The sequence below is a fragment of the Vanellus vanellus genome, assembly GCF_965231255.1.
Source record: "Vanellus vanellus genome assembly, chromosome: 6".
NCBI classification, from domain to species: domain Eukaryota; kingdom Metazoa; phylum Chordata; class Aves; order Charadriiformes; family Charadriidae; genus Vanellus; species Vanellus vanellus.
The window spans coordinates 14,743,847-14,770,384 of NC_138911.1; the positions used below are offsets into that span (position 1 = coordinate 14,743,847).

A 26,538-nucleotide genomic window follows, 5' to 3' on the forward strand; every position below is an offset into this window, starting at 1 on the left:
CATAAATACCAATTTGATAAGTTTTCCTTTAGCCCAGTTCGCCCCAGCCCACCCCCTTTTTACCCAGCGTGTGAAATCTCAGAATACTTCTTTGTCACCATTTCCAACAAATCTGGTAGTTAAAAAAGGGCGATGAATTAAAATGAAATATATTTGCATATACATTTTTTTCCCTTCTGTAGCAGGACATTACAGTATATCAAAAATGTAGTTTGAACTGAGAAAAATCACAGATATTAATGGGTTATATTAAAAAAAAAGTTTTGGGGGAAGTTTTTTAAAGGAAAAGGAGTAAGTGTTTTGTAAAAGATCAAATGAGGTCATATAGTATTATTCTTTTAAAAGAACATGCTTAAGTGCCAACTTGAATCTTCAAAAAGCATGCAAAACACCAAGGGTCCAAGCCCATTCATTAACTTCTCATAAAAACATGAAGAACTCTATCATACATTCTGCTGGCTGCATCTCCAGTGCAGTTGTTCGCACTATGGCCCCGGCTCAGCAAAGTTTGCCCTGCTTAACGCCAGCGCTTTACTGGTCCTCACGACCGCCATGGAAGTACTAACATGCTTAACATTAAGCAGGTAGGTAAGTGTTTTGCTGGGGGAGGATGGGGGTGTTAATTTTGTAGTATGTTTTGCTAGTAACTGATTGTGAAATGCCATGCCTTTGATATGATCAAAAAACAAAACCAGAAAGCCAACCCAGAGAGAGGACTATGTTTAAGATTGCATTGGGAGGTGGTTGTGTTTGTACTCAAAGCAGGAACTGCCCACAGCTGACTGCTGTACACTTTGCACGGGGTATCATGTTTATTGTGACTAATGCTGCTGTTTGTTTTGCATTCCCATCCCAGAGCAATCCCATCTTTTGCCCTCCCCCTGCCTCACGCTGCACCTCAGTACACTGATTTAGGAGCACATTGTGATCCCGTGTATTCTCAGCAGGCGGTTTCGCAATCTAAATGGTGATACCCAAACATACAGGCAGACCAGAATCGGGCCACTTTGTAAGAGTCATTTCTCCATGTAAACCTGAACCCTGGAAAGCAGTTCTGTTTCTGTTAAGACTTTTATCTTGCATCTCATGAAATACGATGGGAACTATTCTAACTGGTATCAGACTGTTTCGGGAGTGTTTTTCTCTTCAAAATAAGTATTTTATAATTTTCCCAAAAGAAAATATATTGTATTTGTTAATGAAATAAACTGTCTGTTGACAGAGAAAATAGCATTACTATATTTGTGCATTACCTGAATGGAGTCGTTACTTTTTTCAGTCAGAGTTATTAAGGGGGGGCTCAAACACCACGCTTAAAAAGCAATTCCACAAGTCCTCTTTGTGTATTGTCTGACCAATTTCCCCTGGTATTATAGCCTAATATGACAATAACGTGAATTAATGAATGTAGAAAATAAAGGTTTAATGTTATTAAGTCTTGACTGCATTGCAAGGGTCATCTTAGTCATGATAATCTTTCCAAGGATATGCTTTTGACTTCCAAATGCCGTTCTTGTTAAGAAGTAAAATACCTCATTGGTTTTACTTGGATTCAGAAGACTGTTTCCTATCAAATGTATCAGAAATTTGTTATATTTAATGTATCGACTTTCTAAAAAAGAAGAAAGTATTTTGTGTTTGTGGAATATGCTATTAAAAATCAGTGAGAGCACAAGTGAGGCATCTTGCTGTCCCAGCTACAGGTCCACAATACTGCGCTCACACTGCGGGTGTAAATTCAGCATCTACATGAGGTACAGTGACTTGTCAGCATTTAATATGGACCAACATACACTGATATAGAACAAAAGTAAATACATAACTTATACTTCACTAAGTATCCATGAACAAAAAATAAAATTCTATTTCCTATGTTATATTTACACAATTTAAAAAAAATCTAAAATGAGATGGTAAATTCATCAAAAACTTTGTTTTGAGCTCCAATTAATAAAGTTAAAATGTTGGGTTTTATCCTTTTGATTGTCCTTCCTTGATTTCCACTGACATTTTAGAGCCAATGTCGGCTAATAAATAGAATAAAATGCTCATATGCACAATTCAGATTCAAATATGTTCCTCCCACTCCCCCAGCCAATAAATGCAATTTTTACCAGCTGGTGATTCCTGAACAGCCAGTCATTTTCAAGAATGTGGCTTGAACATACAGAGCATCAGCATTGAGGCAGGGCTGGAGCTAAAACAAAGTGTTCATACATACACGTATTTTGCATAAATAAATGAAATAACAAGACATAAAAATGACTCAAATCCGGCAACTGTGAGGCAGGCCCACACGAGTCGAAACAGATGACTTTTGTTCATGTAGTTTTCGTACAACAGTTTCACATTAGTCAGAAGTGATAAAAAATACCATTTATATCCAGTGCTTATAACACTTACGAAACAACATCTGTGAGTGTGTGTGTTTTTTTGTACTACAAGCAAAATCAAGTTTCAGTCCTAAAGAACAGTCCTTTGTTCTCCACAAGCCTGCAGAATATTATTTTGGCATGGTCATAAAATTTTAAAAAAATTAACCAACTAATCTAAATGTTTGCCTTTGTGCAAAAAAAAATAATTACATAAAATACAATGCTAGCAATACAGCATTCTACCTATGCAACAAAACCAGAAAAAAAGAGAGCAAGAGAGAAAGAAAGTGATACGGGGGGAGGGAGAGATACTTCTAACTGGAGAATTATGTAAGACATTAATAAATAGTCATTTTTTTAGAAAATAATGGTATCCTCCCCCCAAACTGAGCTGAATGTATTAAAAACAGTTCAAATTCCCAAGCAATTATAAGAACAAAACCCACTTTCCATCAGTACCTTAGCCAGCTTAAAGAGGGCGCTCACCAGCTAACGACACAGCATATGCCTTTAAAGTCTTGGCTAGACCAGTTTATTGCTTAGTAGACATGGACTCAGAACACATTTAAATAAATATTAAAAATATAGCATTTTGTTCCAAATTACAAAATGGTCAGAGAAATTTGACCATTGTGTTTCTATGCGATTATCTTTATAAATTGTCCTGTAAATTGAACAATCTTCTTTGTCTTGGGGGTTGTTCTCGCACATTGAAATGTGATTCCTACAGTGGCAACAATGGCTATCTCTGCTCAAATAGGTATTGGTGGGGGTTTGAGGAAAATGACTGCTTACATCTTGTCATTGCACCTCACATGCATTTCTGCACGATAGGATGATAGCATGAGGATAGCCAGCATTAACACTCTACTTCTTTCATTGTCTGGGCCCTAAACAAAGCCCGTTCAGCTCCCTGGGAAGATTCCCACAGACGTCAAGAGGAGCTGTTCTAGGCCCACTCATACCTCTCAGCCCGAGTCTGAATTTATCGCCAATCTGCTGAACATATCCGATTCAAGATAAAAGCTGAGGGAGTTGAGGAACTTCTGCACATGTATTCATCAGGCCCTTTGGATCTGCATATATATACAGTGATGTATTTGTGAACAGGGGTGGAATGTGAGGGAAAAAAATAAAGGCAATTTCTTCTCTGTCTCTGAAATTTAATAAATTCACAATCTTTGAATCTCTCTCTCTTGTATATTTCCCAGAATTTTCTCTAGCAATTGCATTGTTCCTAGTAGTAATACAAATAAAAATTTTAGTTTCTATAGCACCTTACATCCAAAGATCCCAAAGCACTTGACAAGCATTCGTCAAGATCTGGCTCACACTCCCACATGACTAATATTCAATAAATATTTTTGATGCACTGTTTTCCCAGCTTAGCAAGTCAGATATTTGTGTGGCCTTCCCTCCCCCACTACGACCCTCACATATAAATCACTGCATAAATACTTAAGGTAGCAAACAGTTCCTTCAGGTGACAACAGGAACATGATGTACAGAGCCGTGATTCACTGCAGGATTCTACAGGCCCTAAAAATTCATCATGGTGGACTCTACATGCAGTTTGGATTTTACATCTGCCTTTGCTGTCTAAGTATAGAGGTTTATAGCTATAAACACAATTTTTGGGGAATATTTGTACTGTATGTACTCACTTTATTTTGCATTACATATAGCAGAGTGTTTCCACGTGCTCCTTGAACTTACAGTGTTACAGGAACAACTGAATTTCTCATTCATAAATGTCACGGTCATTTTAGTAGCAGGTGCACTTTTATTTTCATATACCTGTGTAATTTAGGGGAGGAGAAAGAAGGGGCTCTTTAAAATATCAATAAGGAATTGTAAGTGTAATGCCACCAACAGTACTTTTAAAAATAAATATTAAGTATTTGGACCCTTGACATTCTGGAATGAATAAATTATTTAAGAGAAAATGTGTTAAGACTGAATGCAAGGGTTAAAAGCAAAGGGGTAAAGAATGTAATCAGAGGTGGCCTCACACTGCTAAGACAGGCCCGTCCATAGCTGGTGATCGCTCTTTTGTGCTTACTTAAAATTTCACACTAATGGCACATCAAGAGGCAAAAGCAATTGGGCACATGCACTATGGCAACCATGTTCACTACTTAAGAATATCCTGTCTCCAGATTCCTGAGTACTTTACCATATTCTGGAAAAAATTAGGTTTTATATATAATTTTTTTAAGATGCCAAAGGATTGTCTAAGACTTTACAGTGTCTCCTTTAAGACTTTTTTTTAAATGTTAAGATTCAAAAGTTATGAAAAGTTTGGCACATCAGAAGTTCAGCTATACATATGGAAAAAAATGGAATTCAGAGACTATCTTTTAAAGACGAGCTATGATGCACAGATGTGCACACTTGCGGACTTGTTCTGTTTCACAATATGAAATCTGCAGTTTTTGTTTTCTAAAATAATCCAGAATAAAAACACATTCACAACCTGTAGGCTGGCACAGCATACCTGAGTGAGAATGTATAACCCCCATCTAAAACAGTAACTTAAACCTTTATCAGCATCCAAAAGGAAAAAGACAAAAGGTAAGACTTGTAAGACAGCTATTGATTCATATAAGTTTTCAAGTCCTGATGTCTGATATTTAATATATGTCTTCATCTAAATTAAAAAAAAACAAAAACAAAAACAAAAAACCCAAGTTCATGAAAAATTAGGGAAACAATCTGTCTCACACGTTAAGAAACATTTAAGACCATTCTGCTGATGTAACTGTAGGAGCCACACATGCATGCAGGCTCTTTAAGAACTTTTGTTCAAAAAAAACCCCAAAAAACCCAAATGAGTCTGAGTACTTTAATTCTGTGAACACTCCTCAGTTGGCACTGACTGCCTCATGGGCTTCATTTTCACTACTATAGTCTGATTTGGGATCATCCTCATAGTCCTCGTACATTTCTATTTCATCCTCTCCATTTATCATTTCATTTCCAGCAAGGCTTCCGCTGTCCGTCTTCATACCATAAGTGCTCTGAATGACAGGGATGCTGGGCTCAGGGCTGGCAGAGGTGCTCGAGCAATCTGATGTCATCTGAGGTGATGGCGTGGTAGTCGCCATGGTAATAGCACCAGGATAGACAACCCCAGTTCCCGTAGTGATTGGAATTTGAGGCTGTTGTCTGGAAGGAAAAAAAAAGAAGGGAACGTGATTTCCTGTGTTCAGAGGAGGAAAGACCTTCTGCATGTCCAAATGGAAGAAAAGCGGGTGGTTTCCTAGAAAGGCTGCATACATTCCTCTGGGGTTCACAGTCTGGTTCTGTACAGCATCGGTTCATCTTAGCTCCCCCCAAGGTGAACTGGAGAGTAAACTGTTTAGTAACTACCAGACGCTGAATCTTTTATGTATTGTATGTGTTTATTTAAATCATACTGCAAACTAGCACTTGGACAGAGATCATCAAAAGGCTTCAGGCACCTGCGTGATGCCTAACTGCTACTGTAGACACCATGTATCCAAAATCTAAATCCTCCAAATTCCTGACAAGAGCCTCTGTTAAGGAGAGGACCTCAAGATTACCTGTAAGTACCTAAAATGGAAGACAGGTGACTAAGTAACATTGCCTAACTGTAAGTATGTAATTTCCTATTTAAGCCCTAAGTAGACTCCTACGTCACTTAGAAATACTTTTGATATTTTATTGCTGGCTTTTGATTTTTATTTAAAACCATGATCAGAATGCCATTTGTTCTTCAGGATTTAATGTGTAAGACTGAGTTTTTGAAGCAAAGTACTTTAAAAAAAAGAACAAATGTTCTTTTTTCTATGGTAACGGATAGTCTACAGAAATTAAGACTTCCTCCTGAGGACCCAGTGTCAGATCTGATTTATTCTGACAATGCAAATACACGGGAAGACTCAATTAAGGGTGCATTACCTCTACTTCTGACACATCTTTCCTTCTGATATCTAACTTTGCACTTTGTAATGTTGTCTATTTCATTAGTGTGTGATTTTAAGCATAGTGGAGCAATACCACACTTCAACTAAAATAGGCTTCTAACACTGCCAGTCAAGCAATTCAACACAAGCTTTACTATTAGCATGTACATAGTTGTACTAAGTGAGGCAATGTCTATTCCTACAGTGATGTATGCATATTCAAATACTTTGCTGACTAAAGGTCAGGCTGCTGAACCCATTCCATGGTCAAGCCCTTATTGGCTACAAATTAATTAAATCTACTCCTTATGTTTCGGTTAATTAACAAACAACATACTTTCTATATTAAAAAGAAGGGATGTAATTTGTTTGAAGGAAGAGAATCTCCATTGTACTTTATATGTAACACTGACTGAATATACTGCAGTACCAGAAATACCCAAGTGCCCCGGAAGATGCTGTTTTAGTATTGACTAGTTATTGAAAATATATGCCGATTTGCATAATCTATTTAAAGAATCACATAGTTCAATGCATTCCCAACCTTCTTTAGAGCAATATTGACCAAGTATTAGAGAACTATTATGTAATCTTAGCAGGAGAAGCAGTGTCAGATGTGTTTGAATAGTCTAACGAATCTATAACTTCTTGACCACTGTGTCATTCTACGGGAAAATTCAAAAGGACATTCCATAAACCAGTCTCTCACAAATCCTTAATAATTGGCTAAATCAATACACAAAATAATGCAAAACTTATTTACAAGACCTTAAATGTTGAGTCATTATTGTTCATTGATCAAATGATATCACACTACAGAGTTACTGGGAAACCAAAGTCCTTCAAGTTTGGGAACCAATACAGACAGTCAAATCATGAACACTCTGTGTAAGGTGATATTAAAATAGCATGTAGTACTGTCATACCTGGTACTCCTAGCCTGACTCTTAAAGCCTCTGCACAGCTTGAGAAATTCAAACATCTGTTGTATAACTATGGTACACCTGGCTAGCAGCGAGCAAAAACATCGCAGTAATTCATTTGACACAGTCGTTATACTCCTGTTTGCAAATGATGATTTGCAGATGATTTACAAACAGCTAGGGATTTTTCACTAAATTTTCACTTTTTAAATGGTCTGATAAATGTTCTGTGAAAACAATTTTCAGCCAATGTATTTGCTTGCAAGTGATTTTCTGCAAACATCTTTCAATACTTTATCCATAAAATTGAACACCTACCTCACATGGGAACATTTCTGTTTTAGGATTGCATGTTGTCAGGAGTGTAGACTATTACTGTTAAAAACCCACATGTACCTCCTCCACAACTTTTAGACACCGAAAATGTTCACATTAATGAATGTTTGCACAAAGCAAAGGAAAAGGAAACCCGCACATGGTCACAGCGAAATTCCACATAGTTGTCAGCAGGCCATACACACTTAATTCTCTCTAATCTGCCCATCTAACAACTGCTGGTACTAATCTTTTTCTGATAGTTCTTGGCATAAGGAAATTCACAAAACACAGCATCCCCAGTCGTTCATCAAAGAACACCACAATCTTAATGCCAAAAGATGTTTTGAGAAAAGCTGTTTTTACAAGTCTTCTAAGAAGAGTTGTAGAATGTACTGAAAGAATGATTGAGTGCAAGCTGCTCCTGTGTTATAAATGACACAGATCAGAACTCTAATATCCACCCCTCCCCCACCAAAAGTCTGCATTTGTTTTAGAAGCAAATTGCCTTTCTATAAGCAGCAAGAAGGAAAAAAATCCATTTAGGGCAGGGATGTGAGGTGTCTTGATAAAATGACAGTCGTCGGTGCTAAGCCCTAAAGGATAGACTAAGTTAAGAAATTCAGATATTATTTCAAATGTTTATCAAGTCAGCAAAACTCTTTTGCATATCCACATTTCAATGGGACAGGATATATTTGTCCAAGTACCACCCATTTCAAAGTATGAAAACAGCAGGTCATGTGAGCATAATGAAGCAGAATTTAGAGAGATACATTTTACTTGAGAATGCACCAAATGCATAGCAAACTATAGAGTGAATCTAACTGGCAAAGAACCTGACCGGGGTAACAGGAAAGTTAAAGACTTAGTGAATTTGTCATTTATAAATGCAGTTCTTTTTTACATGTTAAACAAAAATGAGATGTGGTGTGCATGCCTGCTGCTGGGTGGGTAATAACTGTGAACTTTCAATTACCTATCTCTCACCATGGAACTGTAAACATGTGGTAACTGTACCACCTAAATAGGAAGCGTCTCAAATTGCTACCCATTTGCTAGCAAAAATTTGCTAGCACTTAAACATGGGCACCCACATTCCCCCAGTAACTGGACACCTACCTCTCACTCGAGCCCTGTTATTATTTAGAGTTGATCAGGTTGTCACTGTATATTCTGCTCAAGTTGCTGCATTACATTCCAGAAAGCCTTAATTTAAGATATCACAAACTATATGGATGGCATATGTTACTGGAGATGAGTGTTATCATTTTCTAAGTAATTAAATTTTATAGGACGGGGAGGGGGGGAGAAATCAGAGCATTTATTTAAATTCTAACCACTCTCCCTGAAAGGAAGAGCTGGAGTTTCTAACCTATGACTCCAGCCATTATGTTTTCTTTTATTTGTAGCTCTTAAAGGCATTCATGCTAATGGTATTTTTTATAACATTAAATTCCACATTTAATCCTTGTATCTAGCTAGACTTTTGCTTATCATAGGACCTCGGAATGAGGAGATAAAAACATACTTTACTGCAAGCTACGGGTTACAATTCAGCTCAGCTGCACGTGCAAGTTTTCTGCCTGGTTAAGATTTCCAGAACCCAACAGCAATCTTCCTATCTCTTCAGATCTGTGAGGAACGGTGACTCATGGCTATGCACCCTGGCTTCAAACTGCTCCTGTCTCCACCATCACTTCTTCGCCAAAGAAATCCTTATGTGGCCAATTACTACAGGTCGCTTCCCTCTCTGCTCTGCCAGCACTGCTAACGTGTCTGTCCAGTCTGGGGCCAAAGAACTGGCCCAAAATAGGTAAATAAAAAAAAAGGAGGTAACATGAAAATTCTTAGACCAATTGACCTGCTCACAAGTTTGTAGCATTAGTATTCTTAGGATTTTCCTGCAGAACATTCCACTTCTGACTTTTGCAAAACTAGCTAAACATTTAAATTGGCAAATTACCATTGTTTTCTGATCCCTTCCCAACTATTTTGTGACAGCTCTTTAAATGACTGAAGCAAAATCCATTGCATTAAGGAAAACGCTTATATGTTACACCCCTGAAACTTACATTCCCATAAGGAATGAAATAACAGTAAATCTCACAAAAGCACCCATTGTGTACTTTGTTCAAGCTACAGGAGTATAATATTACAGCCTTATTCAAAACTGTAGTCTAGCAACATTCAGACTATGTGTGTACAGTAGTTATAAACACTATAGAGGCTTTATTCTAAACATCTTACACTGGTAAAAACTTACACGCAAAAAAGTTACTGCTGCCATCATTTTGCAGAGAAATGTATGTATCATATACTTGCATTCAGAGTGTATTAGACTGTAAAAATGACTGAGAATTGAATTATTTCAATAAGACTAGGCAACAAAAGACAGACTCAACTTAAAATGTCTGAATTTATGGTTTATATAGGATCCATTTGTTAGTTCACATTTATTTATGCATTACAAAAAAGTACTATTGAAGATAAATTGTAAATCACTTGAAGTCTGCTCAGGGATTAACTTACGCTGAAGTTATTATTCACAACTTCCCATTAATAATTTTATTATTAAAAAAACCCTCAATTATTTTAAAGACATAGCTGCCTTGAGATTCAGCTTCCACTAGATTAAAACCAGCAAATTTTTGGTATACTCTGCATTAAGCATGAATTATTTCTGTGTATTATCTGCCTCATTTGGAAAAAATTCATTCACATAGGGGTGCAATAGGAGGTCAACACACATTTTAAGTTCCGCTCTGTTCTTTGAAATAATTGTCAGTTCCTAGATTTTTGTGCTGGTCTATCACATACATAATGTTTATCTCAAAACATGAATTTCCTGCCCACTTTATTCCAAGAAATCTTCACTCTCATTACAACCTTTGGAAGCTTTTCTTCAAAAATCAGAACAGAACCTGGCCATTCATTTGCTTATTTCTCTATTTTATTTTAAAGCCTGGCCATTTTGTATATTGAGATTCTCTAAACAACTTTCGTGCATCTTAGCAATGTTTATCAAAGTATGCGGTTCACTGCAGTAAGCTGTATCAGCCTTTTGCATCTTAAAAGTTCAAGCAGTGTAAAACTCTTTCTGTGTTTGTGGTGGAGGGTGTTCTAGTTGTACACATGGTAGGATTATCCTATGCTAGCCAATGGCTCACCCAAGGGGATCTGATAGGAACTAGCCCTTACTGGATTGATTACGCCACAAATGCACATTTGGTATAAGAGAATACCAAAGACAAATATGAAAGAATGTAATTGTTTTTGCTATTTATACTTTCCTCTAGTGACCTTTTGAAGGTCTATCTTTCTCTTCACACATCTCCTATTTATGTTTTTATTCTGTGATGATAATTTGTTGAAATTTTGGCATACCCATTCCCAACTTAATTGGTATGTTCTTTTAAAAAAAAAGAAAAAAATAGCAGAACTTGAAGCAGCACGAAGCGCTTGGCACGTTTCATTGGAGTCTATTTTGTACTTTTGTTCTCTATCTTACACTGAAATATTTACTGTAAACATAGAGTATATTCAATCCTAAAAAATGTGTTTGTCTCCTATTTCACTCTAAAAAGGAAACTGCATCTCAGCTCTCACATCTCCAGTTCTGAAGGACAGTTTATGCTGTTTATTCCATCAAAACAGTGGAAAAATGATGGGTGTACGAGGTTAGTAAGGAAAACTGTTCCAGCTGATGCTTTATGTGATATTTACATTAAACAAAAGGAAGAGTAAGTTTCAGAAGTTGCTGGGCTCAATTACTGTGTTTCACTTAATTATAATCTGATTTGGATGAAATGTTGCTTTTTATTACTCAATAAACTATTCTGCTGAAATGAATGATGCCATGGTTATGTTTCAGTTCAAAAAAGCTGTCCTGGTCTGGTTTTTTCACCTTTTTTGCTTGGTCTTTTCCAATAATTTTGTTTTATTTTTTTCTTTACGGAAAAAGGCAATTTGGGGCAACAGTGGGAAGTCACAGAAAAGCAGGGAATAATTTTTTAAAATCACAGCCTGTGTTTCCTCAGTATCAAAATTTATATTCATATTGAACTGCAAAATGGATCTCATTTCACTTTTATTGAACGCATCGATTAGACTTCATACCCCCTTTTTCATCACTTGCGTAACTAAAAGTCATTGTTTCTGGTAAAGTCCACTGCATCATTATAAAAGTGCACAAAGGTAATTTACTCTTACTGTAAAACTTCTTCAACATAGATGGTGAAGAGCATGGTGAAGTGGACATAGCATAAGAGAAAGGCTGTAGATGTTGTCTACCTAGACTTTAGTAAAGCCTTTAACATCATTTCCCACAGCATTCTCCTGGAGAAACTGGCTGCTCATGGCTTGGACGGGCGTACTCTTCACTGGGTAAAAAACTGACTGGAGGGCCGGGCCCAAAGAGTGGTGGTGAATGGAGTTACATCCAGTTGGTGGGCAGCGTTCCACAGGGCTCAGTGTTGGGGCCACTCCTGTTTAATGTCTTTATTAATGATCTTGACAAGGAGATTGAGAGCACCCTCAGTAAGTTTGCAGACACCACCAAGTTAGGTGGGTGTTGATTCACTTGAGGGTAGGAGGGTTCTTTGGAAGGACCTGGATAGGCTGGATCGATGGGCCGAGGCCAATGGGATGAGATTCAACAAGGCCAAGTGCCGGGTCCTGCACTTGGGTGACAACAACCCCATGCAGTGCTACGGGCTTGGGAAGGAGTGGCTGGAAAACTGCACAGCAGCAAAGGACCTGGGGGTGTTGATTGACATTTGGCTGAGCACGAGCCAGCAGTGTGCCCAGGTGGCCAAGAAGGCCAACAGCATCCTGGCCTGTATGAGGAATAGTGTGGTGACCAGGATGAGGGAAGTGATCATCCCCCTGTTCTCTGCACTGGTAAGACCCCACCTTGAATACTGTGTTCAGTTTTGGGCCTCTCACTACAGGAAAGACATTGAGGTGCTGGAGTTTGTCCAGAGAAGGGCAATGAAGTTGGTGAGGGATTTGGAGAGCAAGCCTTATGAGGAGAGGCTGAGGGACTTGGGGTTGTTTAGCCTGGAGAAAAGGAGCCTTAGGGGAGACCTTATCACTCTCTACAGCTACCTGAAAGGAGGTGGTGGTCAGCCTCTTCTCCCAAGTAACAAGTGATAGGACAAGAGGAAAAAGCCTTAACTTGCACCAGGGGAGGTTTTGACTGGATATTAGGAAAAATGTCTTCACCAAAAGGGTTATCAAACATTGGAACAGGCTGCCCAGGGGAGTGGTTGAATCACCATCCCTGGAGGTATTAAAAGACAGGTAGATGTGGTGCTTAGGGACATGGTTTAAGTGGTGGTTTTGGCAGTGTTAGGCTGATGGCTGGACTCAATGATCTTAAAGGTCCCTTCTAACCTACCTCTTTGATAGATGAGAAAGATGTTACATTTAGGTCACACTAGCAGTTTAATTTTGAGTAGTTTTCATTATTTTTTTTTTTAAATCACAGTATCACTCTTTTAGTAGGCACTTTTAGAAGTTTCTTAAATCCATCCTCCATATTCATCTCCATATTTAGCCACCACTTCCAATGTGTAAAATGCTACTGCTTAATGCTGTTTTGAATTAGCAAACAATTCTCAAATTGTTCAGACTGCTGTTTTGGCATTTCTTTTGCATTTCTTGTCTAAATGTGATTTGGTCTGTCAATTTGCTTTGGAAGACATAAGCTATAGTTTCATTCCCTCAATCTGAATATAATTTGTGATGTGCTGTATAAATTCAGATTTCTATTTAAGAGTTCTATGTACAATTTTGATGGAAGCCTATTAGTAAACAATTTCCCTTAGAGTGAAGAATAAAAAATAATGTCAAAACTATAGACTGGAAGGCTATTTCAAGATATCAAAACCAGTTCTATTTACTGATTGAAGAAAGAGCCCACATTGTTGCAGGCTGTACCACAAAATAATTGACTGCAACAGGAGTTCTGCATCCCAAGCCAAAAATGAGGGCACATAATCGACGTCAAGGTCAATTATCTGGTAGTGAAGTATCCAACAAAAGGAGACTATTGTGATTAGAGAAATAAGCAGAACATTGTGAATTTGGAAAAGCTGGCACTGGAGATAGCTTTTAGACTCTTTGTAAACCACCAGAAACATTGTGTTAGAGCACTGAGCATCACAGATTAATTCATAAAAAAACAGGAGACAGAAATCAGTTATGGTGCAGTTGTTTCACTGGACTTTTGTTATCTTTAGCCTGTAGATCTTTCATAGTGCTGCTTTCTCTGCTGAAAACTAGAGAAAATACTGTTAAAAAACACACAATGTTTTTGAAACTGTGCCAGGAGCTTTTTGAGCCATATATTCCGAGTTGTAAATCTACCCAGTGTATCTATGCACTACTTGAAAGACTCCTCCTAAAACATTTATTTTTAAAAAATATTTTTTCCACAGCTCTGTATATAATAAAATTCCTAATAGTCTCATGCTATGATATCATTCATTCATGTGTGTTCCTAATGTAACTGCTATTACTCCTGTCCCCTTTCCCCCTCTCCTGACTCCTTATTCTACACTGGAATAATCTTTTTGTCTTTGTTCTTTTCTTAATTTAGGAAATGATCCTGGAGTCATTACTAACCCAGAATGGATTAGCTTACTAATAACTCACAAAAGACATGATTCAAACCTTTCAGGCTAATGGGAAACAACTTCTTTTGACTTTAAAGACTTCCACAATCAGTCTTATAATCAGCATTCAGTGGCAAGCTGATAGCTCCATATTCCATGATATATCTTATGTTTTTAATAAGGTTTTACAGGTTCAAATCCTTAACTTCTAAATGACAGTAGTCTGACTTAAACAGATAAGTCTATTTGTTTTCAAACAGCACGCTCTGTCTTCGAAAACAATTACAACAATAGTACTCACCCTACGGTAAAAAACTGCCTCATCTCCTGTCTTCGAGACCTCATCAGTTGTTTGTATTCACCAATACGCAATTTCTTTCCATCAACAATGCAGGTGCGTTTTGGTCGAGGTTTGTATTTGTAATTAGGATACTTTTCTAGGTGGATTTTACTTAGCCGTGCCTGCTCTTCATAATAAGGTTGTTTCTCTTGATTTGACATGGACTTCCAGCGAGATCCTATTAACACAAAACATCATTGAGCGCTCAAGTAAAACAGGTTTAGCTTTACACATACTCATTTCAATATGCCTTCTTGCCATAATAAACACATTTAAAATAAGTTAATTAAACAAACTGATTTGAATTTACAGCAGCCAGCACATATATTGGGATGTACAACCTAAGACACCTTAAAAGAACCTTGACTTTCAGATGTTGCTGCAGACCAAAGGTATCTAAATCTCTATTAAATAGGTGCACTTAAAATCAATAGCTGCTTCTCAAACTCTCAGCCTCATGCTGCAAAACAGACTATTTAATTTTTTACAATATGAGCATTAATCTGTGAATAATTCTATACCTTTGTAATACCACGTACAGTATTATGGTTAAGTAAGATCTACAACCATACTTTTACTGTTAAAAGCTTAACACATTGCCTAGGGATACATGCTGCTTTGATAGTTTTATGAGGATTTGGTTTATACACTCCTACTAATAGATATTAATACCTTGCTGTGCAGCAGGAAAAAAAATATCAACCCCTTATAGAGTCGACAAAATTATGAAAAATCCCTTGCTGTCTGGGTGTCTTAAATTTACTAATCTTCTCATACAAGCCTGGCATAATATTGGCTCCTTACCATATTTTAAATCCTATTATGCATATTATCTTCCAGCCAGATGTAATAAGTGCATAAAACTGCACCGAGAAAGTTACATTTAAGAAACTTATATTTAAAAAAAAAGAAAACAGAAAGCACATTGTAATGATATACACCACTTCAGGTACTGTAAACTGTCATTGAAAGCTGCACCAATAAAAAAGTTAAAAAATTAACACAGTGTACACAGGAAGAGGAAAAAGTATTCAGATCTCTTGTATTGTTTATAAGGAGCTACCTAAACAAATGAATAGAGAAGGGTTTGGCGGTGTGTTTTTTTTTTTTTTTTTTTTTCCAGGGGATAAGAAATGCAGAAAATAGCTTTTTGGTGTCTTTTATATGAATAAAACGATTACAGCTGTGGTAAACGTGGGTGGAAGCTATTCTTTTACCAAGATGTTTCATACATCAACAAATGGAAAAGTTGTATAAATATTATCCGTAGCCAGCAATACTCCATGTCAGTTCTAATATTTCAGTATCTTTTCTCATTGTCCTGGAAAAGTTGCACAGATATTATAGGGACATAGACTTATTTGTGGCAGCGCAGATACTGACAGGTTAATTCCATGGTTAACAAACACTCAATTGCTGGCACTTCTGAAATATTTATGCTGGAAGTTTACATTTTAATGAATACAGTTACTATGCTCCTAATAGTTTTTTCACAGAATGCACACAAATAATATAGATTCCCTACAGCTGCCAACACTGAAACAGTGCAGGTTTTATACAAAACTGAAAGGCTATTCATATAACTTACTTATATGGTAGACAAAAATATGAGAACTACTAAGTAAGATTTTGGAAGCTTTAGGACAAAGTAACATTTATTTCTATGTATTCTTGCCTCTCATTGAACTAACATGCAACAAACTTTGGTAAGAATGTATTTGAACTCAAAATTTACACTAAAATGATTACAGAGGAAACTTGATTTTTACTTTTATTTATTAAGAGTTACATTTGGAATCTGTCTTTCACTTCAAAGACTCAGAAAGCAAATACAGGTTTTAACATTTCACCACTCATTCTCACGTATGTTTCTAATTCTCTGGAGGGGTTTTAAAAAGCAAATCAAAATTTCTCAAAAATGAGCCAATTTCTTTGCACAGTAGCAAAATATAATCCATGGTATATTCCCTCATCGTCCCAATCTATACAAAATAAATATTAACTATGGTGTCTTTTAACTAAGTAATATTTTAATTTTATGAAACTAGTGCTTCCTTAGCTTTTTAACGTTGTAACATTTTGAATCAAACATCATCTTGCATGCGAGAAGGTACGCATGTACATGTCTTTTGAACTGTGCCAGGTTTCTTTCTTTGACACTGCACTGTCTGACATAAACCTTTGATTTTGATTTTGTACTTTATTAATTTTTTCCCAGTAATTACTCCAGCAAGTACCATTTTGCATTCAGGTGATCTGTTGTTCAGGTGATTTCTAATGGGATCTTGCAAGTAGACCTTTTATCAGGATACACTCTTTCAACAGATTTCACAAAACATTCCTTTTGAATGCTGCTAAAGCTTTAAAGCATGTTGTGACTCTGCTGTTGAAAATAAAATGCATTAGGGAAGGGGCAGAAAGGGAAAAGGAAGGGAATGAAAATGAAAACAACCCATGAGTCTTCATTTGTATAAGTTTCAGTAATTCCAATTTCAGTGAACATCTCCCAAACAAAATACGTCCTAAAATTAGAGAAGCTGCATATCCAAGAAGGAAGTAACTAGCCTGTGTCACCAATATAAATAACCTCATCTTTCCATGGCTCCCAAAATAACTAACTTCTGCCAATTGACACTACTATAGCAGAACCTTCTAAGCTTCCCTCAGTTTTGGTTTAGTCACAGTCATGATTTGTTCATTGTCTTGCACTTACCTAGGATTTTGCTAATGTTGGAGTTGTGCATGTCAGGGAAGGCTTGGAGAATTTTTCGACGCTCATCCTTTGCCCAAACCATGAAAGCATTCATTGGTCGTTTGATGTGCGGTTCGCTGCTGGCTCGGCCCCGTGAATCCCGGTAGACTCGAGCTTCAGCCACAGTGGCACCTCCTGTTGGCCAACAATAATACTGCTGTAGTTTAGCTGCAGAGCCATTCATTGCTTTACTTCCTGTAATGTCAGGGCAGGAAGAAACAAGATGGATGCAAAACATTATTATGTGGATAACGCAAGCGCTTTCAGTGCTGTGTTTATTTTAGCCTCATCCTCTTTCTCTCTCTTTTTGCTGCCAGATATATGAGAGAGAGAGATCGAGAGAGAAAGGATATCCAGCGATTGCAGTGTGATTGATCGGGCTCACCCCGCTGAAGGCACCAACATTTGAGTGAGGAAACAAATTGCACTGGTATTTCTCCAGTTAAGGTATGGAGATATGAAAAAGTTTCCTTTTGGGACTTTAACATAGCATATACGTTCTAATGCTCATCAAAACTCATATAAAAGTTACACTTGAGAATCCAAAGTGATGTAGACCTGTTCACACAAAAAATTCACAATGACTTTGCTTCTTGGGCAGTGAAGCACGTGCCAAACATTTCATAAAATAAATTATATAGTACACCAGGTACATGCTGCTAGTTGTATGGATCTGATTATATTTGGAGCTAAACATTATAAAGTCGCACCTGCTTTAGTTAAATTTCAGATGTGTCTTGGAGTGTTTGATCACATATATGTAATAAAACTGTCTGCCTCCAACAGGTACACGCGCAGCATCCCGGAGCTTCCGCAATGGGAGGCAAGCACTCCAGCTTCTCCGTGCCTGCTGTGCTTTAGTGTACCTCAGTGTCCCGTCATTATCCACCATCAATTCGACTTGGACATGCTAAACTTAACCGGTTTTTTGAATGCACCCAGCCCTGCTTCTTGACCACAAACAGCAAAGCTTCATGGGGGTTTAGACTTCACAGAGGTGAGTATGAGGTGTAGAACTAGTTAATATAGGAGAAAGAGATAACCGAGCCTAGATAAGGCATGCTTTTACCACAAAAACTTTTGCAATTGTGATCATAACATATGTTTTTAGGGTTATACCTTAGCTATAAATAAAAGGCAAAAAGTCTTTATAGTGGGAGAGTGACAGACGTGGTCTTAGGCCTCATCAAACTGTTCATATAATTCAATACCTTGAAAAAACAAGGTATGTGACAACAAATTAGCACAGCAATAGGTCTCCTTTTCTGTAAACTATTACAGCTCCCAATACGGATTTATTTGCCAAAAAATATAAGATTAGTTCTTTAAACTAAATAAAACACTTCACATTTACTGATTTCAGTGACTGACCTTCAAGTTCTCAATTGTGAAAAAAACTAAGTTTCCTAATTTAGTGTGAAAACACTTTATGTTAGGTATACCTTTTTAAAAATTCTATATAGGAAATACATTTACATGCAAAAAAGTCCTAAAATAGAGGATGCATAACTAATACACTACCTTTTTGCCACCAGGTCCACAGTACATTAATTTCATTTAAAACGCACTGACCATACAGGATAAATTGATTTTGCTTTATATGGTGTTGACAGCCATGTTTATTGTGCAGTGAAATGTAGTGTAGTTTCAAGCTGACTATATCCATCAACGCAGGGCAATATGCTGACTACTGGGCCAGATGAAGACATACATTACCCTGAGAGCAAAACACTCATTCGTATACGGCAGTGTCTTCTCCTGAGGATCACCATGGTAATTTATGATGCCTCCAATGCCATTACTTTACAACTGACACCAATTTGGCAATTTGTATACTAACATGCATGCACATAAAAGAAGACAGGTTTGTGGCAAATGTGAGATGCAAAACTACTTTAATACTATTCTAAGTTAAGTACCACGCTACAGGTGTTCAGCATTTACAGGAGGCTGCAGCTGCAGTCAACTGTTTACCGAAAAAAGGAACAGTAGTTTTGCTAAGCAACCTGCACGTAGGACCAGTTTAGGGGTGTGTATGGTTAATGAGGTTCTGTCCATTGTTGTCAGAAGGCTTGGAACATGCATATCGAAGATACCATTGTTTGAGAGAGGATATATTTATTGCAAAACTGTAATAAGTTACAAACATAGTAAGTCAACACTGAAATATTTATTGAGACAAATGGCTGTATGATTTGAGAAAAATCAAATATATCATGTACTGGTTGGTCCATCTTTTAAAATAATACCATAGAATTTGTAACTAGCGTGTGGACAATTAGGAAGTTGGTGACAAATTAAAACATTTAAATTATTATTGATGCAGAAGTTGTTATTTGTTATTCAGCTACTCTAATCACAGCAAAGGAAAGAAAACATATTTGAATCTATATAATGATTTTCCATCTTTTACTTTCCCAAAGGTACTTATTCGCTATGGCTAAGGAGTTTGTCTTTAGCCCTTTTTAACACAATTTTGGCCCAACCTTTCAATCCTAATGCAGGCAAAAAGTACCTTTACTAGTATCAAGATTATAGACTGTCTTTTTAATCCGGATATAACTTAGATAGGGAAAAAGAAAAAAAGAAGAAGAAAAAAACCACCATAAATGATCTATTTTCAGCGAAAGGTTATGTTAGAAAACAATTCCTACTTAAGAGTAATAAATTACAACCATCCCAAAAAGGCCAAGAAGATCTGACTGTATCTGCTTTAAGCAAGTTTGTACTTGAAGGATTTGAAAAAAGCAGACAAAGAGTTGACGTTCTCTGTGCTTGATCTCTGGGGGAATATTTGCAAGTTGACCCATAGGCCATCACAAAAGCATCTGCAAAATGAATTTCTGCAAATAACTAAAGTAATATAATCTCCATGTTCTTCTAACTATCTCAGAACTACAGAATTATATTCAGCATATAAGGCATTACAAGAAAATACTTCTGTTAGCATGTGATTCTACGTGGGGAGCCAGAAAATCTCAGTACCTTTTTAGCTTAGAAATGAGGCGCTAATGATATAAAAAGCACATACGCTCAGTAAGCTCTTACAAGTTGAAACACATAAGAACAAGCTTTCAAACTGGTTGTTCTTAGGTACTTCATCCTGTCAATCAGATATTTAGACAGTATTGTGCCCTATATAAACAATTTCAACAGGCTTTACAAAGTATGGATTTTTTCTTATTGTGATAATTGTAGTACTGACAGAGGCTGAAAGAGCTGCCTGAAATTTTTAAAGAAAAGATATATACAACTGCAAAGAAGTGGGTGTTTTACTGCTTTCTGAAAATATTTTCAGGAAAGTCTAACAAATAATAAACCCCAAATAACAGACGAAATACAAATGTACTACTAATGAAGGGTGAGAAGGGAGGAGGAAGTTGGTAATTGTCTGTGGCAACTAATGCTCTATCTGCTAGTTACTAGTCACACTGCAATCACAGGAGGAGGTTTTGATTTTCAGAATTAAGAACTTGGTCAGAATTAAAAATTATTGCAAAACCAGTACATTTTGGCTGTCCTAATGGCTTAGTTGGCAAGGATGTCTACACTTCTGCCTAAAGGCTGGGGCTGTCATCAAAGTGACACTTTTAGCTTCTGAGGGTGTGGACTGCCTCACTTCCTAGATGCTTTGCATTTGCTCAACTTGTCATGACTTTGATGATTTAAATCTAAAGGCAGATTAGAGGAGAATGACAACTTTTTGTGGATATATGGCAGTCAACTGCTCTGTGGAAGCTGGATTCCAGGCTAGACTCTAGGGACAATACTGGGTCAAAGAACACCACAGAATGAATCTAAAAATGTTACAGCTTCATTAAAGTAATTTCAAACAATATTTTTGTTCCCAAAGAGACTGATTGCTCTCTAATGACAGTGCAGGAGAAGAAGAACCCCAGTTCTTTAGAACAAGAAAAGAATCTGGTCATCACCAGGAAAGATAAACACTTTCATATGAATTAAATGTTAAGAAACATACACTAACAATTGTTACATTGTTTGCTTATTTATTCCTGCCGTTATCTGATTTTCTTACCTTTTATAATAACAAGAATTTTAGGACAGACACCATCTCTTAGCATGCTGCCTGAAGTCTTGGCCACGTTAGTATTAGTCCTATTGTCTTTAACGAGATGTGGTTTTACCTTCCATTTTATACATCATCTACCACAACAAAACCTCAGACTGTTACCAGAGTTACACATTACCAGAATGCAAACAATAACAAATGTTATAGAAAGGAGCAAAAAACAGTTGAGAAAAAGATGAGGAAAGAAAGAGAAAAGAAGTGACAGCAAAAAGAAAGAGATTTTTATCAGTCACACTGTTATTCCTTAATATCTCTTCACACTCTGGCCATTGATTCATGTCTGAAGCGATACATTTCCTTTGACTCCCCCAGCTAATGAATCTTTGGCCACCCTAGAGAATATACTGCATACCATCTTCCATACACATATACCAAGACAGGATATATAGAAATAAAGACAATCTTTCTAGGCACCTAGTGTAAAAGTGACTGGTTAGTATTAAAGCTCCTATAATCAGTTATTCATGAAGCTGAGATGACATTTTTGTCTACTTTGGAGAAGTCTGATTGTGACCTCCAAAATATCAGGCCTTGTCTGTGGTAATACAACTAGCACTGCTAGCAGCTTGCATTGTGGACACCAGAACCTACTGAACGTGCAAACAGGAGTCACTGTTTTACCACTAGAGATGGGTTACTCATAAACACGGAAATGCCATAAAAACAGGGAGCGTGAAAAACCAGCTTGGCAGTCCCCTTTCCTGCTTTTAAACTGTGGACAGACAAATGCAGCCTTTATGAAAGACATAGCAATATTTCAAATCAAATAGAAAAATTCAAATCTGGAAAGAATAGAATGATAAAAGAAGCTTCGTAAAGATTAGAATACAAGAATAATCATTTAGTTTGATTTATTAAGTTCTCTGTTCAAATTTGGAGACCGTTACAAAAATTACTATTTCACTGCAATCTAATTGACTTGTAGCAGTTGTAGTTGTTAGTATAACATCTATGTTTTGCCCCTTGTCTGCCTCTTACTTCTTCATCCCCATTCAGAAGACTTTCTCATTCTTTATTACCAGCAAGAGAGGCAAAATAAATGGGTATCTATCTCATGAACAATTGTCATTACTGGCATGTCTTGTCATCACTAGGCAAAACTAACACCCACTTGGAAACATGACTAGCTCCGGGACGGGGATGCCTGAAGTCATACAGTGGCACAAATGTTCTGCAGGGAAGTGTCTGTTTGTCAAGCTGCTTTCATTCCAAATGCTAAACAAATATTATTCAGCTGGGATTTGAGGGCATAACATTTCTTATAGACTGCATGTCAGTGAATGAAAAGGGGGAAAAACCTCAGAAAGACGCGAGTGATTCATGAAATACTGGAATATTTAAATGGGCTTTAAAATAGTTCACCTTCGAGGGTTCTGAATTGTGCTAAGTAAATACTAAGAGGTGGGAATATACTGTAGCACAGGTTAGCTACATCCATGGTACACTCAGTTATGATAAGGCTTCTATTTTTCCTGTTAAGAGACTCCATTCTCTTTAAAACATCAACAAGAAGAACCAAAAGGGAATTCCCTAAGGTCAGCTCTGAGGAAACATAAACCTCTAATTCAATAACTCCGCTACTGCACTGAAAAAGGCCTTATTATTGCAACATCCATATGGAGTCAATTGGACATTAATGACTAATCAATCCCTCCCCTTTCTATTCTACTTATAGTGTCACAAGCCATGTTTAGATTAGCCCATTTCCTGCTTAGGATCGCTCAAGATGTCTTTTGTTCTTTCAGGGCTGGCCTGATGGAGGCAGCTTAAACAAACACACGACCCAAGTGGTGCAGGAGTTATAAACTGCCATATGTGAATGAACAAAGGGGCCATACTAAAGCCTTTTGTGGTATTTGTTAATGTTTTTCATCTGAGTTTAAAAAGACCTAATGACTTTGTGGTGAGCTGATGCATGTGGCTCGTGGCTTTGCAAAATGAAGGAAATTCTAGCCAGTTATATATCAGCATATATTTTCCGAAGTGCCTTCTTTTCAATTTTGGTGGCAGTGAGTTTACTACTTTTTTTTAGTACATTTGTTTTACACATGCAAGCAAAATTCTTAATCTCAATTAAAACACAGCACCAGTTTTCACAGCCATCCTCGCAACCTGCATATACGTCTTTCCCCATTTGAAAGTCTAGAGCTAAAATTAATAGTGAAATATCTTCTGTGTGTGAAATCAGATCAGCTATTCTCTGCTCTATCAGTGGTAGCAGTTCACTTACCAGTGTTTAAAGCTGAATTGGTAGTTGGGTCATATTAAATACTGAAAAAATATTTCTAAATAAGCTATTAGCACACCCATGCTCCACAGCCAGCCATGCCCAAATCTACATTATTTAATTAAAACTGCTACATGCAACTACTTTCTTGATGGCTTACACAAACAGTTTAGATTTCTTGACCACATTTTATGGCAAAATTAACCCTCATGGAAATTGGTCATGGAATACAGCCAAAACAATACAATAACCTTTTAAATTACATGGAATATTAACTGAATTAATTAGCTTTTAAGGCCTGACTTAAGCCCTTGGTGGCCTGCATAGTCCCACTTGTGCTGTAACATAGGAGCATGAGAAGTTATTCTGTGAAGATCCATGAAACGTCTTGATAGAAATTGGGATGAAGAAGCAGACTCCACTATAAATTTGGGGAAGTATGTAAGTGTCATAAGATTTTTCAATCATGTGCCACTTGCAGACTTGAAGACCCTTCACAGATAATTAATTAAATGCTAACAACCCCATTCTGACATAGATATTATTGATAGAAAAAATGGGAAACATACTTAAGCTGAAAGTTATTCAGCCTAAGTAATGACACCAGAAGTAAGGGATTGCCAGTCATCAGGTCTAACTACGATCAACATTCCCATGAATGCTATTCTTGTTTCCCTTTGATAGTTCATTTTGTACTCAAATAAGGAAAGCAGAGGCCCACAGAAAGGAAAACCATGGACAAAGCATCCCAGCCCAAGAGAAATAATACTAATAATACAGAAAAAACACTGTTCTAACAGCTAAGCAATTATTGTTACTATATTAATCATACTCAAAGACAAAGCAATACAAAACGGAATTAACTAATCTATTTAACATAAAGATGTTTCCATAAGACTAACAGCTTTATTGCCAGTGGAGCTGTTACTCAGATAATTTCAAATTTCTCCTGACATGAAAGTATCACCTAGAACATCCAGAAAACATGATACTGATTTAAAACACAAGGATTAATTCTGCAGTCTTCAGTCATTCCTAACAGTTTTTTTAAAAAAAAATCCTGCCCGAACAAGGGCCATAGAACATGATCCATTCATATTTCAGTCAATGCTTTGTTTTGTTTTAAGATGGAGAAATGACAGACAGGAATTCACCACAGAGAAAGAAGGTGGCCTGACGTTATGTTTGATGGATGCATTGTTCAAGATGTGGCTAAACGCTGTTAATGAACAACTTTGCTTGCTCCTATGTAGCAAAACAATGAATTTTAAAAGCTTAAGTACAATGCGGTTTATAAAAGGGAACTATGTTTCAAATGAGAAAGAGGTTTACAAAACCACCTCCCTCAAATTATGTGAGACTAATGACATGCAGAATACTTTGCAAAAGGTTTTAATGTGTGTTGGAAGCACTGCTTTAGTGGCCCATTTCCTGCATTCAATCTGCAACTGAATTTGTCACCTTCTTGCATATGCAACATCATCCTTTGTATATAACTAATTCCCTCCATCCACTGTTTGCTGTTCCCACTTGTCATATCATAGCAGTAATTAGATGGCAAGAACCTAGGCCTAGGATACGCATATGCCATTTCTTCTTGCCTTTCACACGGAGTGCTGATATTATAATAATTAATAATATAATTAGTAAATAATATATCATAAAGGGAGAGAAGCAAAAGCAGCATGATAACAGGAGCTGTAAGTTAACAAGTAATAATGTTAGGAAAATCTCTTAAGGCTAATTTTTCAAATAGGCTGCACCTGGGCATTTGGGATTTGCGAGTGAAGCCAGGAAGATATTTTTACAAACAGGGCAATGGCATGTCCAAATATGTTGCCACATTTACCTCGTTTGGATTAAAAATGGGGAATTGCCATGGGATAGCAGCTTATGTGAAAATTTACAAATGAAATACTTTTTTTTTTTTTTTTGAAATACTGCACTTCCTGTGAAACTACCCCTGCCAAATTGAAAACATAATCATTTAATATTTGCAGAAGCTGTGAAGATACTGTAATGCCCACCCAACACACATTTTGGACCACTGATTCTGTAAAATTCAATCAAAGTACGAATTAAGAAAATATTGTCCCCTTGCTGCTAAGTTCTGCACTAAACACTTGCTTAGATACTTGGTATATCTATGTGGAAGAAAGGCAGATGCTCTTAAACACTTTTCTATTGCTGAGATACTGAGGTTTCTGAAGGAGAAAATGGTGTGCAGTATAAACAGCAAAAAAGGCAGTTGTACAAAGAAGAGGACTTGTCTGAATCTGTATCAATTGCTCATGCGTAGCCGGAATATATGGTGTTCTTTCCTTAATGTATTCATATTTCTGCTCCACTCCCTGTGCTCAAGGAGGCAAGGAAGAAGGGCAAGATTCCTCCCTCCATGATATAACGGTGGCTTTCTCTGTCAGCTGAAAATTCACTTGTGCCTGGAAACATTACGCTATTTTAAGCAGCTTTAAGCAATACAAAGACATGTGCAGAGCTAAGAATCAGGACCATGGGGTGTTTTACACCTGTGGTGGCTGTACATGAGTGTGAAAAAATGTTTTAAACCACTGAACTACTATATTTAATTTTTTACTCACTCCACTTAAAAATAGCTAAGCAAATGGACTGATGCTTTCAGCATTTATGACAATAATTTTCTCCTGGGCAAAGACTTTCCGTGTAAAACTGCAGCCCACAGTTACTTTTTTACAGCCTTGTTCTAAATTCCTGAAAATAACGTTTTACAATATAATGGAAATTGTGACAAACCCTTAACCATAACTGTGCTAATAGAGACCCCTACTTAAAACTCGGGGCATTGTAACAGTGGTTGGTTGTACAACATCTGAAATTCTAACGAGAATTTTTTTAAATAAAGGTACTATTCTATAAGAATCAATTACTGTAGCATGGAAACAGCAAATGAGAAAGCTTCATATTTAGTAATAGGAAAAAATGCCTAAG

General features: G+C 37.0%; 1 protein-coding gene across 1 annotated transcript in view; it reads right to left on the reverse strand.

Moving 5' to 3' along the window:
• Nucleotides 1-5,087: 5,087 nt before the first annotated feature.
• SOX6 (SRY-box transcription factor 6) overlaps nt 5,088-26,538 on the reverse strand; it is a 230,448-nt gene continuing 208,997 nt past the window's right edge. Inside the window, exons 12-14 of the mRNA XM_082485970.1 lie at nt 17,216-17,449; nt 14,464-14,680; nt 5,088-5,543 (exon numbers count right to left, since the gene is read on the reverse strand). Coding sequence (XP_082342096.1) covers nt 5,240-5,543; nt 14,464-14,680; nt 17,216-17,449 — 755 coding nt within the window. The 3' untranslated portion in view covers nt 5,088-5,239. The remainder of the gene's footprint in view (nt 5,544-14,463; nt 14,681-17,215; nt 17,450-26,538) is intronic.